Source organism: Macrobrachium nipponense, chromosome 26, assembly GCF_015104395.2.
Source record: "Macrobrachium nipponense isolate FS-2020 chromosome 26, ASM1510439v2, whole genome shotgun sequence".
Taxonomy (NCBI): Eukaryota; Metazoa; Arthropoda; class Malacostraca; order Decapoda; family Palaemonidae; genus Macrobrachium; species Macrobrachium nipponense.
In genome coordinates, this window is record NC_087215.1 from 27,753,275 (window position 1) to 27,770,521 (window position 17,247).

The 17,247-nt window shown below is 34.8% G+C and overlaps 1 protein-coding gene across 2 annotated transcripts; it reads right to left on the bottom strand.

The window, feature by feature from the left end:
* Positions 1–51: 51 nt before the first annotated feature.
* Positions 52–16,253, bottom strand: LOC135200095 (G2/mitotic-specific cyclin-B3-like). Of its 2 annotated transcripts, none has more exons than XM_064228416.1 (10): positions 16,098–16,253; positions 10,110–10,359; positions 9,515–9,843; positions 7,124–7,277; positions 5,505–5,597; positions 5,068–5,205; positions 4,791–4,946; positions 3,498–3,672; positions 3,164–3,269; positions 52–1,698 (listed from the first exon to the last, which is right to left on the bottom strand). In XM_064228416.1, the coding sequence occupies exons 2-10, from the start codon at positions 10,350–10,352 to the stop codon at positions 1,647–1,649; spliced, it is 1,446 nt and encodes a 481-aa protein (XP_064084486.1). In that variant the 5' UTR covers positions 10,353–10,359; positions 16,098–16,253; the 3' UTR covers positions 52–1,646. The 2 variants fall into 2 exon arrangements, with proteins under 2 accessions (XP_064084486.1, XP_064084485.1); XM_064228415.1 differs by having other exon boundaries at positions 9,461–9,843.
* Positions 16,254–17,247: the final 994 nt, after the last annotated feature.

Below are 17,247 nucleotides of genomic sequence, written 5' to 3' on the forward strand. Positions count from 1 at the left end.
GACAAAATTGACAAGATTTATATAGGAATTGTAAGGAAAATGATACTCTAATTAGTGTTTCTCAACAAAGTTTATGTGTAGCTTAAAACATTTACAAATTACATCTAATTTAAGCTTCATAAAAAAGTAGAAATCTTGTGCAACTGACATCAGTCAGCTGTTGAAAATTCATGAAAAATCTACTTTTAAACTGAACTGCTTCACCACTAATGAACATCAGCCTTCATGGGGCATTACCATTTTTTATTAATTTCAAAATGGTAAAAACGTAAATAAATAATGCTACATCTAAGCTAGATTTTAATGTGGATGAAACAGTAATGCAATACGCTAAGGATGCTTACTCTCAGTTTTCACAGCAGTTTCCTGGAGTTATATAACAAGATCAGATAGTAATACAATACTTAAGCCAGAATACATCAAGGTGGTCATTAACAAATTCTGCTCATTTTGATTCATACAGACTAACTATGAGACAAAACCAAAATTTATTTAAATTTATGGCAACAAATTTTCTGTAAAATAGTTAATCCCACAATGAAATTATGCAACAAATATACTCATTTGAAATTTTAAGACATGTTGACTAATAAGAAAAACAAGTATGCTACAGTCTTTGTCATAATCCTGTTGTAGATGGAGTATAGCAACTACAGTAGTTGTTCTATTTGTAGATAGCATTTGAAATTCAGCAGATATCTTTCAGTTCCTATGGTTTAATATTTCTGAAATTCAGCCGATATCTTTCAGTTCCTATGGTTTAATATTTCTGAGTGTACGGCCAGCAATAACCCAATTTATTGCAGTGGTTTTACAACTAATTACTTTGTCAGAATGATAACCCCATGATAACCACAAGTCTTTTTGAAGTAAATCTGTAGTCAAATTTAGCAGAATAAAAATGCATCTTTTACATTTGAATTAAATTTGTACAAACTATAAGGATGATATAAAGACAAACTAAACTGCCTAAGCAGCTTGTAATTGATGAAATATACCATAAATTCTGTCTGTGTTGAGATAACTCTATGTAAATGGTTTTGTTTGCAATTAGCACTATCCCTTTGAGTAGAGAAGTCATCTCCCGAGACGATAAAAATAAAGCCAATGCATAAATACTGTCATGTTGTAAGAGTGTATAACTTTGGAAGAGTATTGACACCATTGAGTAAACTATGAAATACAAGACATTATCTTTTAGTCAAGTTTCAGGCTTCTCTTAGTCATTCTATAATACTAAAAACATCATCATACTGTACATTGTATATAACTCATGAAAGGGTACCTAAGACAAAATACATAAAAGTTCTATCTCTATTTACAGAGTATCTACAACTGAACATTCAATGGCATCATGAACACTTAAAAATTTCTTAAGTACCAAAGATTGATACAAAAAATCTTCAAAAATATCTCACACTACACTTACCTCATACAATGCAGTCCAACATAAATCAGAAAGAGGAGCAATTTCTACAAGCACATTACAATGAGAATGTAGAAAATCAAACTAGTAAATTTAAAATTTCACTTTGTCCTGCATCGGTACAAATACACTCACAAAAATATCATTCACATCTAATAAACTAGGTTTGTACATTTGATTTCTGTCACCAACTCCTTCAGACTCCCCACATACAAGCAAATCAGATATTTAGATTCTCTGGTATAGGAATTAGGGCGACCTCAAAGAATACTCTGAAAGAAAGAAAAATAAAGTTGTTTCAGAAAATATATCACTTGAAAAGATAGATAGAATAAGCAAGAGCAAAGCACATCAACCATGAAACTAGTTTCTTTAAGTTTTCATTAATTAAGTGGTATAATTAGGGCATTTGTTATTACAGTGACATAATAATAATGCCTAGGACCAAAGAGCAGTGAATGTATCAAGTCTTGGAAAATACTCTCCTTAAGTATACTGTAATTATTTCAGCTATCTCCCTTGCGTGATTACCTGTTAACAATATACTTTGTGTAGTACTACACTGTAAACAGTGCTAGAAAGTTCTTGCTTTGCCCTTTTGGCACAATTTTCTTTTCTGCTGTTGACTTTTATGTTGTATGTGGTCTCTTCCCACTTTAACATAATCCTATAGCTATATACTGTACACAGTACTCTATAACTCAGACCTACCCAAAGCACTTGAATACTAAATATAAACTAAGTTTAAACATACAGTCAAATTGCATTTCTGAGCTTACGTGGGCCAGCCTAAAGGATTAATTCTTAGGGGGGATGAGAATTGGAAAATACAAGGCTAATCAACTTGGAAACTAATTATTATAGCATTAGGGAGTCCAAACAGATAAGAAAAGAGATTAGATGGGAGAGACAAAAGTACAAGGCACATTGTCAGTGGGTGGCATCACTAAAACATAAAACTATATACACATAGTACAGCAGAACCTTTTGCAACATGGGTCTCTCTTTATTCATCATTGTCCTAAATCTCTTTACATAAGTTCTTTTTCCCTGTAGGGTTACTGTAAGACAAGTTCTCTCCAATTCACCTCTCTTTTTGAGTTATCTTTTTTTGCACAATTTCCTAGATGTTTCTACAGGTCATCGTACTACTTTTATATATAACCAACTGTTCCTAATAGTATTCTCCTTGCATTTTAATATCTTTGTATGTATTAATTTATTTTTTCTTTTTCTTTCTGTATTTCCCTTCACCTTCTCGTATTTCTTCCTGAAGAATATCATATTCTTCGTAAACTTGAATTTCACGATAATGGCCTCTTGAGCTAGTTCCATATGAACAGGTTTCATCTTCTGACTAATAATTGCATTATTCCCTGACTAATAATTATATTATTTAAGATTTCAGCCTATTTTCCAACCACTGGACACCATGTCTCTAGGTCACTTCCTCATTCATATATGAATTTCCCATCACATACTGGCCACAATTCTTAGCACTCTAGTCACAGCTTTTCAAAATCTTCCACTTTCTTTGTCAGTGTTGCATACAGTGGTACTACCCTTATACAGCTGAATATTGGGCTTGATATCCGAAAGCCAGCAAGCACATATAGTCATGATATAAAAAGGGATTCAAGCATATATAGTCATGATATAAAAAGGGATTATCTTAGAAACTGACCTGTTTTTTTTAAAGAAGCTTAACAAAGTTATTTGACAAAGAAAAGCACTTACTTGTGAGAATACTTGTTCCTGATGGTTTTAAGGTGGTCTTTAGGTGGCTGCAAAATCATATTGTGGAGGTGATGCACTAGGTGGTACAAATCCTCCATAGAGTACCCTAAAATAAAGAAATCAAAACCTAAGCCACTTATCATCCTTCAGACTAAATTAAAAGAATTATGTGCATACATCTTTTTCTGATAAAATGATAAAAATCCTTAAGGATGCAACACAGAGTTCCTTCTGAGTATAACAATAATACATAACTGCTTCTATGATTTCCAGTATGTTGAAAATAAAAAATTCTCAGCAAAATTAAAAGTAAAAAAAATTTGCTGTACAGTACCTGAATAATACTGAAGTGTTGGAGACCATGTTGGATCACCTCTGATAATCCTTGTAAAGAAAAGAGCAGCTGCAGCTAAGGCTGAATCAGAGGCGTCTATCAAGTCGTAGTCCATTAGGCTCATTTCCAAAATGAAACGTGTTAGCGTTAAATCTTCCATGCTTACTTTAGCGCACTGGAACACAAGGGCATAGATAATCCTATTTCTTTGTTGAATGTATTATAAGATAAATAGGTATATACAGTAATTGAAGATACTGTTAGAGAAGAAAAAAACAAAACAAAAACAAACTAACAAACAAACAAACAAAGATAAGGGCTTGAAAGTTGATATGCATTAGAAGAGAGAAATATATTTTAATTAATGTCTTTAATTTTTACAATAAACAAGGTAATTAGAAATATTAGAACATGCAGCTCACTCGTTCAGTACTAATGCTTTGTTTTTGGTTTATGCAACCTTCCATAGGAAAGCCTTAAAGTGCCCTGGTACAAGGTAATACTTGCTCACCACATGAGAAATATTTATTAAAGAGCAAACTTTCATGCCATTTTCATGCATATCAGTTTTAACTGTTATTGTATTGAGGAACATGGCAAAAAACAAACAACATAAATGAATAAATATTATTCTAGACCTTATTAAGAATATGACTATTCAACTTTACACAATGTAATATTTGAAGATGAGTCAGTTTACGAGTTAAATTTTATATATTATAAAGAATTATTTTATCCAGACTCTGAGCCTAATAAAGGCTCTTCTCTGGCTGGTTATTCAACATACTAATAACATTAGTTTTACCTTTAACCAGCTGAAATTTTTATAATTCTCTCAAAATCTAGTGACAACCTACTATGCCATTATCTGTATTGCATTAAAAAAAGTTATTTCCATGATTTTATACACTTGCTCTCAAGAATAAGAAAATAATTTTCTCATACATATATACATACATGTACAAATTAAATCATAATTTGCATAGAAAAACATTCACGAGATCAGAGAGTATATCCTAATATATCGGGGAAAGTCCACCTTTTTCATAGGTATATTCAGTTCAAAGAAAGCCTTTCGTAAATCCCACTATACTTTCCATGTTGCAGAATTATTATAGCAAAACTGAAGTCATTTCTCATCTCATATGGTGTCCCCATAAGATTTATAAAGCAATAACAGATAAAGAAACTAGTCAGCTAAGAAAGAAAAAATAAACAAGAACAAGATTCTTGTTATTTGGATGTTTATTACAAGAAGTGGATATAGAATTTATTCACTTAATATATACTAACCCTGGCATATCTTCGGAGAAATCTGTAGGAGAGAGGGATGCCCAAATCATATCCAACAACCTTCAGTACTTTGATCTCCATGGAAAGTAGTTCTTTTCTCTTATAGGCATCATCACATATATAAAGAAAGTCGTCGGCATACGGCGGAGTTCTTTCCTGTTAATATGACAATATGAATTACCATGCCAACAGTTTGCAGCATAGTACTTTTTGCTTGTTTCATAAAATATGAAAAACTGTATCATATGATATAACATGACAATCTTATAGTACTTACATCAAATTTACAAGCAATAAACAAGGCAGTTGAGCCCAGTAGCTGAAGTTGATCACGTTTGATGATATATCTTGATAAGTATAGATCAACTATTTTCACAGCTAAATATAAGGTCTCATGGTTCAGCTCAAATGATTCCTGAAAGATTATAAAGTTTAGCTCTCCAACAAGAGGATATCAAGACAAAAATATACACTAGCAATATAAATTTTTGTACTTAAACAATTACAATGGAATCTCTAAAGAAATTGTTTAAAAGTGAAATTTCCTAAGTGTTTAAGTTTAATGTTATGGGAATGTCACTTGTCACTAGTGTATTTGCAAATTTACTAATTATCTAAAATACTTAATGAAGGTAACTAATCATGAATATTTGGTAACATACCAGGCAGACTCATAATTCAAATATATTCAAAGCAAAGATGCCACACAATTACCTGAACTTCAACCATCCAGTCAACAAGTATAGATCTCATGCTTTTGGACACTTCAGGCTGAGTATCTATGTATTTGGATATTGTGAATTTACCCTGTAACAGAGAAAAAAATTTTGTAAGCAAATGTCACATATAATTGACCTCCATATACATAACAGATTTTTATCTATGATCTAAACATCTGTAAACTACTAAGCCTAATAAATTCACTGGTTCCTCACTCCTGTTAGGTATTTACCATCCTAAACAAAACTAAGTCATCTGATCTCTGAAGGACTTTAGCACACTTTTCCTCATTCCTGTGACCATCTACAGGAGGCAAGTAGATTGCTCTTTGGGGCTGAATTCCTTACTTTCCCATTTACAGGTCGTCTTTGGATTTGAAATCCACTACCCGCAATAGTATTTGTTCCCATCATAGGCCATCTATTCTATTTCACTTTGGGGTTAAAATCCACACTTCCTCCTTATTTCCATTTACAGGAGGAAGTCTGTTGCTGTGGGGATGAAATCTACATTTCCCTTTCTTGTTTCCATCAACAAAAGGAAAATCTAATGCTCTCTTTAGGGTTGAAATCCACTTTCCTCTTCATGTTTCCATCTACAGAAAGCAAGTTTATTTCTCTTTGGGGTCGAAATACAAATTTCCCTTCTTGTTTGCACTACAGGACAAAACAAGTCCTGTTGCTTTATGAGAATAAAATCCCAGTTTCCCCTTTCTTGTTTCTATCTGCAGGAGGCAAGTCTGTTGTTCTCTTCGTAGTTGAACTCCACTTCCCCTCCTTTCATTTCATTCTCTTTGGGAAAGAGATTACTATCTTTTTCTCATTCCTGATTCCATCTATACAAGGCAAGTCTATTTGTTTCCATTTACAGGAGACGGTTGTGTCTATGGTTGAAATCCAGTTGCCCCATTCTTGTTTCCATGTAAATGGAAGAAAGAAAGGGTGCAACTGGATTTCAAACCCTTCTTGTTTCCTTTTACAGGAGAACCCCATTCATCTAAGTAACCTCCCTAATCAGTGGGAGACCACAATAACCTGACATCATCCCAGAGCATACCTGTCATGCTTTTATCAATAACACATGAACCAAACTGTTATTTGTGCTTATAAAGAAACTGTGGTACAAAAAAATATGCTTTGTAGTCAAGGGATAGTTCTATACATGCCTAAAGGCTCAGTCATTGAAACTTGGTAACTAGGTAGTTAACTGGTGTTGGGAGGATGACTGATTATGCAGTTTCCATGCAAACAAATACCGGTAATTGTTTTAACAAACCTGTTCAAATCCTTTCAAGTACAATTTTTGCATGTTAAAGCGTATCTAGTCAGTAAATGTTTCTTAACATTACAAAACTTCCTGCACATCACATAATGTGAGTTTTTTTTTCTTTTCTACTGGGCTTCAGTTATGGCCAAAATACTTCCAAGTGCTCATTTAAAAGCTCAGTCAAACCCTTCCTACTAATTCACAGTGCACCAGAACCTCTACTTACACTGCATACAATTATGTACTGAGTTCACAAATGCTAAGGCTGCAAGGTTTTCCACTTCTAGAAGTTAAACAGTAATCTGGTCTTAATAAAACCCAGCAAAATGAAATTAAACATAGCTCACCTCCCTCTCTTTGTAGTATTTGAAAATATCTTGTGCATATGTTGCAACAGCATACAAGTCATTCTCCATTTCCCTGTCATAATCGTCAACGCCTTCTGGCAACTGTGGCTGCTGTCGCACCTGAAGCTCAACCTGCAGCTTTAAGGGAACGGGACTGGAAAAGAAGATATACTTAGTTACTACAAAGTATCAGAAAGACACCAAGAAATGACATTTGACTTGTCCGAAGGATTTGTTCTCGTATGAAAACTGAAATCTGGAGCTAACCAAAGTTAAGGTAGAAGTTAAGTGAAAAAGGAACCAAAAAATGAAAAGTAAAAGGGAGCAAGTAATGCAATTGGGAACTGAAGGGTAGCTGCAAAGTACCTTGAGTGGTGTACCATCCCAGGAACAATGTAAGCAGCCCCACACATGGAAGAAATAAAATATAAACCAATAAAGGAAACATTACATTTTGTGGTCTGATATTACATAGTGAAATCATACTATACAGCTGATGGTAATCATAAAAGAATATTAATATTTTAACATGCAAAAATCTATAACCGATGTAAACCACATACTGTCATCAATCTCATTCTTGATCCCCAAGGGTTTTATCAGTAAAATTAAGCAAGCAAAGCATTTAAAATCCAAATTGACACATGCAATGCAGTTAAAATCAATATCAACAAAGTACAATACATCAACTTAAGCCAAAGCACATATCTGGACCTGCTATTTTATCTACAAAAACTTATTTTAATAATGATGGTAACAACTTAAGTAGCATTTGTCAAAGTAAATGCATTGTAATCAAAACAATTACAATTCATGAATAAAAACTATCAATAAACTCAAAGTCTTAAGTGAACTACATGAGACAGATTCTCCATTTATCCTTTTTAATTCCAACCACAATTTGTTCAATAACAAATGGCAAGTACCATCTTTTTCATTTATGTATGCATATAAGTAATCAGTCAGGCACTGGGGTACAAGAGCAGAAGCCATTCAAGCAAGCACAATTACTGAAAAGACAAAGCAATTCTACTGTATTTGAAACTAAACAGCTCCACCTCAGGATAAATTTCACATAAAATTCTCAGTTGTAGAAATGCAAAGATATTCTACAGAGGGTATCCATGAAAAAATTAATATACCATTGCAAGCAAAGTAATTCGTGCATATTTCGTATGACAAGAACAAGGTAAAACTGAAATGGAGAAGTCTCAAATCATTCTTAAAATAAGGGAAGCTAAGCTGTAAGCAAAGAAAAGCTAAATGAAAGCATTAACTAAGGGATGTTAAGGGATATATCAACTTTTAAACAATTTTTTTAGTGAAGTTTCTAGACATAACTGCAATTTCAACATAACTGATCACATTGCAAATACAATGCTTTTCCTAGCATGAAGATGTGAAGAGCAGCACATCCAAAAATTGCAAATTCACTCGCTAAACACTGTTATTGCTCATAGAAGATCACAACAATATTACTCTCAGTAGTATTTGTCAACAAGTCAATTACTCCCACACACAAACACCATAAGGAAAAAGCTGTATGTCCGAGTAATATAAGTACATTAGACTCCCTGTATTCGTGTTAAGATTCGCGGACTCACATAATCGTGGATTTCCCTATGGACCTTATTTATCCAATATTAGCTGGAAATTCGCATATTTGCAGTACTTTACTAGGAAAAATATCCAAAAATTACTGTTATTTTCATATCAATTTCATAATCAAATGCACTTTTTGTGATAAAACTATTATAAATAGCAGGTATAAGCATTTTTAGTGGGTTTTTCTTGAGTTTGAACTAAAAAAAATTAGGCAGTTAGTAGTGTTTTCGTATGGGTTCTAAGTTTTGTGGATTCTAGCTATTCGCCAGGGGTCTAGAACGCATCCCCTGTGAATACAGGGGGTCCACTGTACTGTACTACATTCAGGAAAAATCTAAGCACAAGATTAGTTAGCATAATGATCAAAGCAAACTCTATTCGGGAGACTGAAAAATGAATGCAATAATCCAAATTTCAACTGTAACGGTTAGCAAATACTGTATTATCACAATATCATGCACACGCAAAAAACAAGTAGAATAAAATCCCAAAGAGAGCTCTTCTAAAAATCTTACAAAATGTCATTAGAAGAAATACCCGACAAATTGAAATCTCAAAACTATATGGCATATATATCCACATTTAATTAAATAAATAAATAAATAAATAAATAAATAAACACCACAAACTTATTCCACCCCAAAATCCATTATGAATGAAGCTTTCCACATTTCTGTATGTGAAAAAGTTGATAAATCCTCTTACTAAAGCAGCAAGCATCATTAAACTTACGGACTACCACATTCCAATGCTCTGTGCCGTTTTGGTGCTCTTTTAGTGCTGTACCTTCCTTCAGAAGCAGTTATGTAAGCAGCAGAATCATCAAGATCTGTTTTGTTGGCATCTGCATCTGTCTTTGTTGACTCCTGCGATGACAGCACGGGCTCCTGAGAGCTGAGGAGGCTCTCACAAAACGAAATATCCTTGACTTCCTCACTTTTGGACGTTTCAGCCTTTTCTTCTCTGGTTGCTGTTTTTGGCTTTGTCTTTCCAAATGAGGGAGCTCTGGACACAGGTTTAGAAGTCTTTGCCTTTAGAACATTGTTGGTGACATTCCTCAAGACTCTCTCTTTTTGAGCTAGAGGTTTCTTGGCTTCTTTGTTCTTATCAAAAGCCTGTAAATATAAGAATGATGTACCAAAAGTAACTTAAATACCTTCAACCAAAGAAAATACTATAGTATTTAGATTGTCATCCTATCTCACCTTTCTTGGGGGTTCACTCCCTATTTGTTTGTTATTCCTCACTCTAAGAGAAAAAAATCCTGGCCAAAGCAATGTCTATCACCATAGAAATATTTTATCATCACTTGTAACAAAATATTTTCTATCTCTTGACATATATATAAATGCAAAGAAGGGGAATCTACAAAATAACTTACATTTGTGAGGTCACCAAAAGCAGATCTTTTCTTGGTAACCTTATTTTCATCATTAGAAGTCTCGGCCTTCCTTTTCAGCCCTAAAACTTTGTTGGTTGTGTCTCGGAGGAGATTTGTAGTACTGGGTTTTCTGGACAATGGGGGACGGTTGAGGTTCTCATTTGGAACTTTCTTGAGGCCAAGAACACTTTTGGTATTCTGTGACTTGGCCATCAAGCTTCTGGTGCTTGCCCGAGATGACATCTCAATGCTGTACAAAATAAAAAAAAAGAAAATTCAGTGATTAGTGTTTGGTAATTTATCAATGCTATGAATTTTTGCTATGAAAGCAAATGGAAAAAGTCTGCATTTTCTTAAAGTACTAATGTACTATACATCTAATTTCCTAGCAAATGAAAAAACTTAGTTCACTTAATGCAAAAACAGACCTTAAATTTTAAAAAACTGCAATTATTTTTTAATACTAAGAACACTAAATACAAAAAGTAAAAAATAAATGAATACCCAACCATTAACTCTGGATGACTACATAATCTACAACTATATGGGTCATGTTAAATAAAGCTTTCAGCATTAAACCTGGTACATGAAGCTTCTAGCAATGCCAAGTGTTAGGTCAACAAAACAAATACTGTACAGTATAATATGGACAAGGGAGACATGGATGATATTTAAAACAGTCCGTTGCTCTTAATGATTAGTACATTTTTCTCATCCAACTGTGGCAGAAATTGGCTCTCTCATTTTCATAGGGAAATAAGGTTAGTATTTCGTCTTGGATGGATGGATGGATTATGAAATTTAGGGACAAGCCCAAGCACTGGGACCTATAATGGTCATTCAGCGCCTTTAACAGACTATAGTATATGTAGCACATTTGCAAGCACATGAATTCACTATGGCATGGCTGGCTTTACCAACATGCCAACAGGCTTTGTTGAGTCTCAAAGGGATAACCTACCTTGCCAATTAGTTCAACACTCAAGTACATTAAATCATTAGTTGCATATGTAATTAAGTGATGATACAGTTAGATGTCCTCTCAAAATTAGGTTAGGCTGGATTTTCTTGTATCAGTCATATTCCTTTCTTGAAAAGGTCTTTAGAAGCAACCATATTTCTTCCAAAAGCTTTGTATGATAACCATTATTATAACATTGTGTAACTCAAGTAAACTTGTCCCAAACCTTATGTAATAAACAAATCTTACACTGAACTCTTAAAATGCCCCAAAACATTACATAACAAGTTTCCAAGAAAACTAGACACTAATGAAAAAATAAATGGACCCCACCTGCCATGAAAACAGGACTTCCAAAACAGTTATCTTTCCTGTAAACTTACAGAATAGAAGTTAGTATTGTATAGTCACCCCACTCAAGCACTTAATTTGCATTTCTGCATAATCTCCCCTATTAAGCCCAACAATTAAGTTATTTAGCTATTTCTGTATACCTTTCGGTAATAGCCAATATTTCTGCTATACTACTCCAGTTTCCGTGGATAATTATTGTGAATACATGGCCAATATTATTAACATAGTCGACCGCTGCCTATTCGCAATCCCGAATTCGCAGAATCGCCAATTCACAGATTTTCCTGTGGAATGTATATACCCATTATTTGCAGAATATTCGCCAATTCACAGTATTTTTCATAGAAATATTACTTAAATATTTTAATTTTATTTCATGACTAAATGCATTTCTATGATAAATGATGTAATAATTTTCAACTGTTATTAATGTAAACAGAAAAATATCTGTTTAATACAAATTAAATATATCTGTGATACAAATTGTAAACATTAGGTGGGCCCCAGAATTTGATGAACAAGTTTAAGATACTCTCTCTCTCTCTCCAAACAGAACAAAGTATCTATAAAATATTGACAGTAATATAAATTAAATAAACATTTAATACAAATCATAAACTTAAGCTCATTCTGGGGCCCACCCTGGAATGATAGGTGTGCTCCAAAATGAGCTTCAGAGTATGATTCTCTCTCTCTCTCTCTCTCTCTCTCTCTCTCTCTCTCTCTCTCTCTCTCTCTCTCTCTCTGTCTGTCTTTTAAGGGTAATGTAAGATGTATTTAAAATATAATATGATTGTATTGTAAAATATTTTAGGATAAAGCAAATTGTACAGTATCTGAAATATTCCCTAATTAATTTCTATTTTCCAGTCTGGTTTTTTGAAATGCAAAAATTCATATGTAATTATAGCATGAAAAGAATGAATTACAAAGTAACACCATGTTTATCTATAAAACTATACTGAACAAAACATACATGCATAAAAAATTAATTTTTCACTTGTCTGAGAGAGAGAGAGAGAGAGAGAGAGAGAGAGAGAGAGAGAGAGAGAGAGAGAGAGAGAGAGAGAGAGAGAGAGAGAGAGAGAGAGAGAGAGAGTGTGTTCACAGGCACTTAAACTGGCTGGGTTGAGAGTAGAATATTGAGTGTTGCCCACACTTTATAAATATTTTTACAGTGATCTGAGATGAAACATTAACAATGATAATATTGAACCAAACAAAAACTTCTTTCAGTTTTCTTCTGATGAATGAAAAAGAAACCCACAAAATCAGTGCAAATCGTGTTACTTCTAAATATTTACATTTAATTTTACTCCAAACTCGAGTACTTTCAGGCCCTATCAATGGCCCATTTTCAAGATTTGTGTAGGTTGTCAGCAGTCTTCTGGAAATTCTTCTTGTTGACCTGTCATTTATGTGATGGCTGTTTTGGTTTCCTTGAGAGTTGCTAATCCGCTCTTGTCGCTCCAATATCTTGAGCTGATGGTCAATGGGATTAACCCTTGTGGTGAGGGAGTGGTCACCAAAAGTGAGTTGGGCAGAAAACCTAATCTCCAGGTCAGCAGGGTCAATCTTAGCTTCTTTTAATATCAAAGCTCAGCTTATGGGATCTTCCGAGGTAAAACCTTTGTTTCCTTCTATTACTTTAATCTCTGAGGAGTGCTCCTTCTACTACCCTCCAATGACTGATTTTATTGCTTTTGTATATAAGCCTGTTTTTAAAATCCATCCTATGGTCATTTTCCCATCAATGCCTAGCTATAGCACTCCCCTGAGAGTTAAGCAGTACAGCTAAAAGTGAAGTGAAAATGGTGACAACTGTTGGCCAAACGTTGAAAAGAGCGTGCGGTGAGAATAAGTGGAGCTGAAATTATTTTCACCGCGCGGTGACAATATCCACTTCAAAAATCATTTTGACAATATCCAAATATAGCTCCTGCAACTGATCACAGTTTTTTTACCTCTTTTAAGTCAATTATGGGAAACGGGGCATTTTCAGAGTTGTTTTTTTACTTTTCTCATTATTTTTTGGAGTCATTCATTTTCAGTTCTTCAAACTTAAAATTGTTATGAATCATTATGATCACTGGGAGATCTGAATGGACCTCCTTTTCTAAACTGACAGATTCTTTCAATGTTTTCTACAAAGTAGCTGTAGCTAGGTAAAATTTCGAAAGCGTCATGGATTTAAGTTTGCACCGTGCATGACTAGACTTTCATTAACTTTTGTTTGACTGGAAATTATGGCATTAATTAGTGACTTGAAAGAAAACACCGCATGGACTGGACCAACTCACCGACTATCACGGCTGGCCACCCTCCAAAAAAGTCATCTCCTGACAACGGAGATGGTCATCAGTCACGAGTTGTTGTTGGTGAGAGAAGGAGCTAAAGACCTCTACTCTCCTTTCGAAGTAAGGATTTTCTCCAAATTTAGAAATTAAGGCCATATTTTAAGATTTAAACAGAGGGTGATGAAAAGGGTGGCCAACGCAGTGCAAACTTCACCAAAACGCTTTCAAAATTTTTTTACTTACAACTCGATGTTTGCGGAGTCGCTTGTGTCAATAATCTCCCCATTTCCTGTGCTAAATCTCTACACCACTTGTACCCATAGACGCTGGGGCACTTTCATCACAACAATCGTACACCTGAACTCTTACCAGCACTTATCTGTACTTATTCAAGGGGACTACAGCATTCTTTGCGGCGTTTTGTGCTCTTCAATTGATTATCAGTGTTGTCAATTGGTATGTGTTTACCCTCCAAACTGGGTATAAGACTTACACAAAACCGGGGAAATAAGTGAAATTAGCATATCTATTTGTAGTATATATACATATTACAGCAATTTTATCATTACTGCATTATTATGACAACTAGAATTCATGGAAACAGTTTGTAAATGCATTGACGTATGCGTGACGCTCCACTAGATTGGCAACGATGAGTAATTTTTCCTTGCGTCGTCTGCTCGTAAGTATACATCCGAAATATTTGTAATTTTTCAGGATTAATTTGGTTGCAAAAAAGGGATAATAGACATGAATTAAATAAACATTTTGAAGTAAAGTTAAACTAAATAATGAGTAAAGTAAACAATTAAGGGAATAAAGCTTTGCACCTCACATTCAGTGTTGTCGTCCGCTGCTCGTAACTGTGTTTGTGGAGTGAGTACTTAGGAACCAGGAACAGCAACGTGGTTCAAGTGCAATATGGAGTGAATCAAGACCAAAATGTGTATAATTACAATCAAATAAGCGCTGTGGAGTTTCAGTTGTGATGGCAGTAAGGATAAAACCACCGATTACAAGGTAAAAATGAATTCAGTTCAAACCATCACCCGGGGAATAAAAAGTTTCATACTTTCACTAATAGGGTAAAAAACCGCATGGTACAGGGGTGGACCATGTACGATCAATGTGTACAACCCCAAGAAAAGTACATTATAACGCGTCCTGACACCAGAGTAGAGGTCTTTAGCTCCGTTTCTCACCAACAACAAGTCGCATCTGATGCCCATCTCCGATGTCAGGACGCGTTATAATGTACTTTTTTTGGGGTTGTACACATTGATCGTACATGGTCCACCTCTGTACCATGCGGTTTTTTACCCTAGAGTGAATACCTAAGACCCGGCCAGCGTGATGATGGATCGTCTGTGATTGTTTACCCTACTTCGAGAAGAAAGCAGAGGTCTCGATCTGTTGTTTCCACGCTGATTGGGTTATGACTGGCGTCTTATTCAGGATACTGGAAGTGCTAAAGTTATTTTTTGGGAAAGTGTCTGCGCAGTGGTACAGTGTCTGCCTGTCCGCACAGCGATGCATTACCCTAGTTCAGTTAGTAGTACCTATTGCAGCAAAATCACTACAAAAACTAAGATAAACAAATTTAACCCTACACCTTCAATTTTACAATGGTTTGAAAATTCAAATGCCTTCCTAATTTTATTTTACCGACTGGCAAAACTAACTGTGAAAGTAGTAATTCGTTTTTACAGCAAGCTATCTGGGGTAGCCTTTCCGTGCATGTCTGCATCTTAATTAGGAGACAGAGTTGACTACCCGGAATGGGCCTAGCCAAATCAGATTTTACCCATAACCGATGATAAGTATACTGTAATTCTAACGATGTTTATGGGTAGATTTCGCATTGCTGAACAACTTTTATTCTATGCAATTTGTCATTTGGAGTCGCATTTTAGGAGCTGTAGTAACTGCTAACCGCGGATACACAAACTACCCCAGCCTATGCATGCTTTTGTTAGAACAAAAAGTCTAAAGGTGTTAATCACGAGTAAATTGGCGAGGGGAAGACTCTAAGCCTTTAAAATTAAAGAAAATTTTCGTATTTTGATCAGCTTGGGTCTTAGGCCATAAGCGCCTACACCCTATGCCACAAAAAGGACATTTTTAATGACTGAAAAGAAGCTTCTCGAGAAAATATAGCTAAAGAAAATCGTAAAATACAAATCACAGAACGACTTGCCATGTAACAATTATCAAAACAAATTTATAAATTAGAAAATGAAATAAGAAATGCTTCCTACCTTACCGAGTCCAGACTGTAAACAAACCGAGAGAAATGAGCCTCTACACATTTTCGCTTACACTGTTTTTAGATAAACACCTTACACCAACTCTAAACAAAAAACTAAAAGAACATACCTTGTTTAACAAGATTTTAACAACCAATATCGTTCAAGTTGTGTAAAATATTCAAAATTTGTCACAAAACCATGTATGTTTGCTATCGACACTTTGAATCGTCGCCAGCCCGAGTCTCGATTACAATTGGTTGACTCCTCTCGATGTCGACCAATCAGAGAAGGGATTCTCCTAAATAAACAAGCGCGGTGGTTCTTTTTTAATTTTCCGTTACGGCGTCTCAACACCGATTACATACGCCAAGAAAATCACAGTATATAAACAATTTTACAATTTTGTAATCTTTATTTTGTAATTATACTAATAAGTAGCATCTGTCGACCCGAACGGTAAATCTTGCCAGCCAGAGAACAAGCGCTTTAAATGCTCTTATAGTGCAGGTTCTCAAATCATGACGCAGGACATTGGACAATGCGTTATCGTGTAGTTCTTTAAAACGACACCTAAATCAACCTGCCACTGTGTCTGAAAGTGATACCTAAATAAAACCTACTATTGTGTCTGTAGAATTAGGGTATTTGTCTTTCAGAAATAATTTCAGATGATAATTATTATATTGGTAATTTCGCAAGTTCTCGCGGATGATGGACTCATTACATCTTTCAGTGATGTAACGTTTTAGTTTGGGTATAACCCCTGCCCAGTTTATGAAGTATTAATCAATAATCTGCAGCATCACATTATATCAGAGACAGAATATTTGTGACTTTTTTTTCGTTGATTGAAAAATTCTTACTTCGTCAATGACAAACCTGACCAATTAAGTTTCCTTTAGCATGGCAATGCGGTACGACGGTCTCTGTGAAATCCCCCATCATTTCCTGTGCTTTTGCTTCCACAATCCTTCCCCATCCTCTAGTCTCACAGTTCTCATCCAGATAACTCTGGTCTGGTAACTCCTTTGGTGTCCATTACTATACAGGCCCCTACCTAGGGTGGGGGGATGGTTGTGGGGGGAGATGGTTCGAACGAAACCCCCGCCTCAGCCAAATTTCTGGAAGTCCATATTTTCTGTGACTATCCTTTTCATTGAACTGTACTACTAAGTAATAAATTATTCTTGGTTTTTTCTAAGTCAAAGTATATTACAAGGCAACAAATAAAGTGATATGCATGATATTATTAACAAAATAAATGAATCAATCAATAA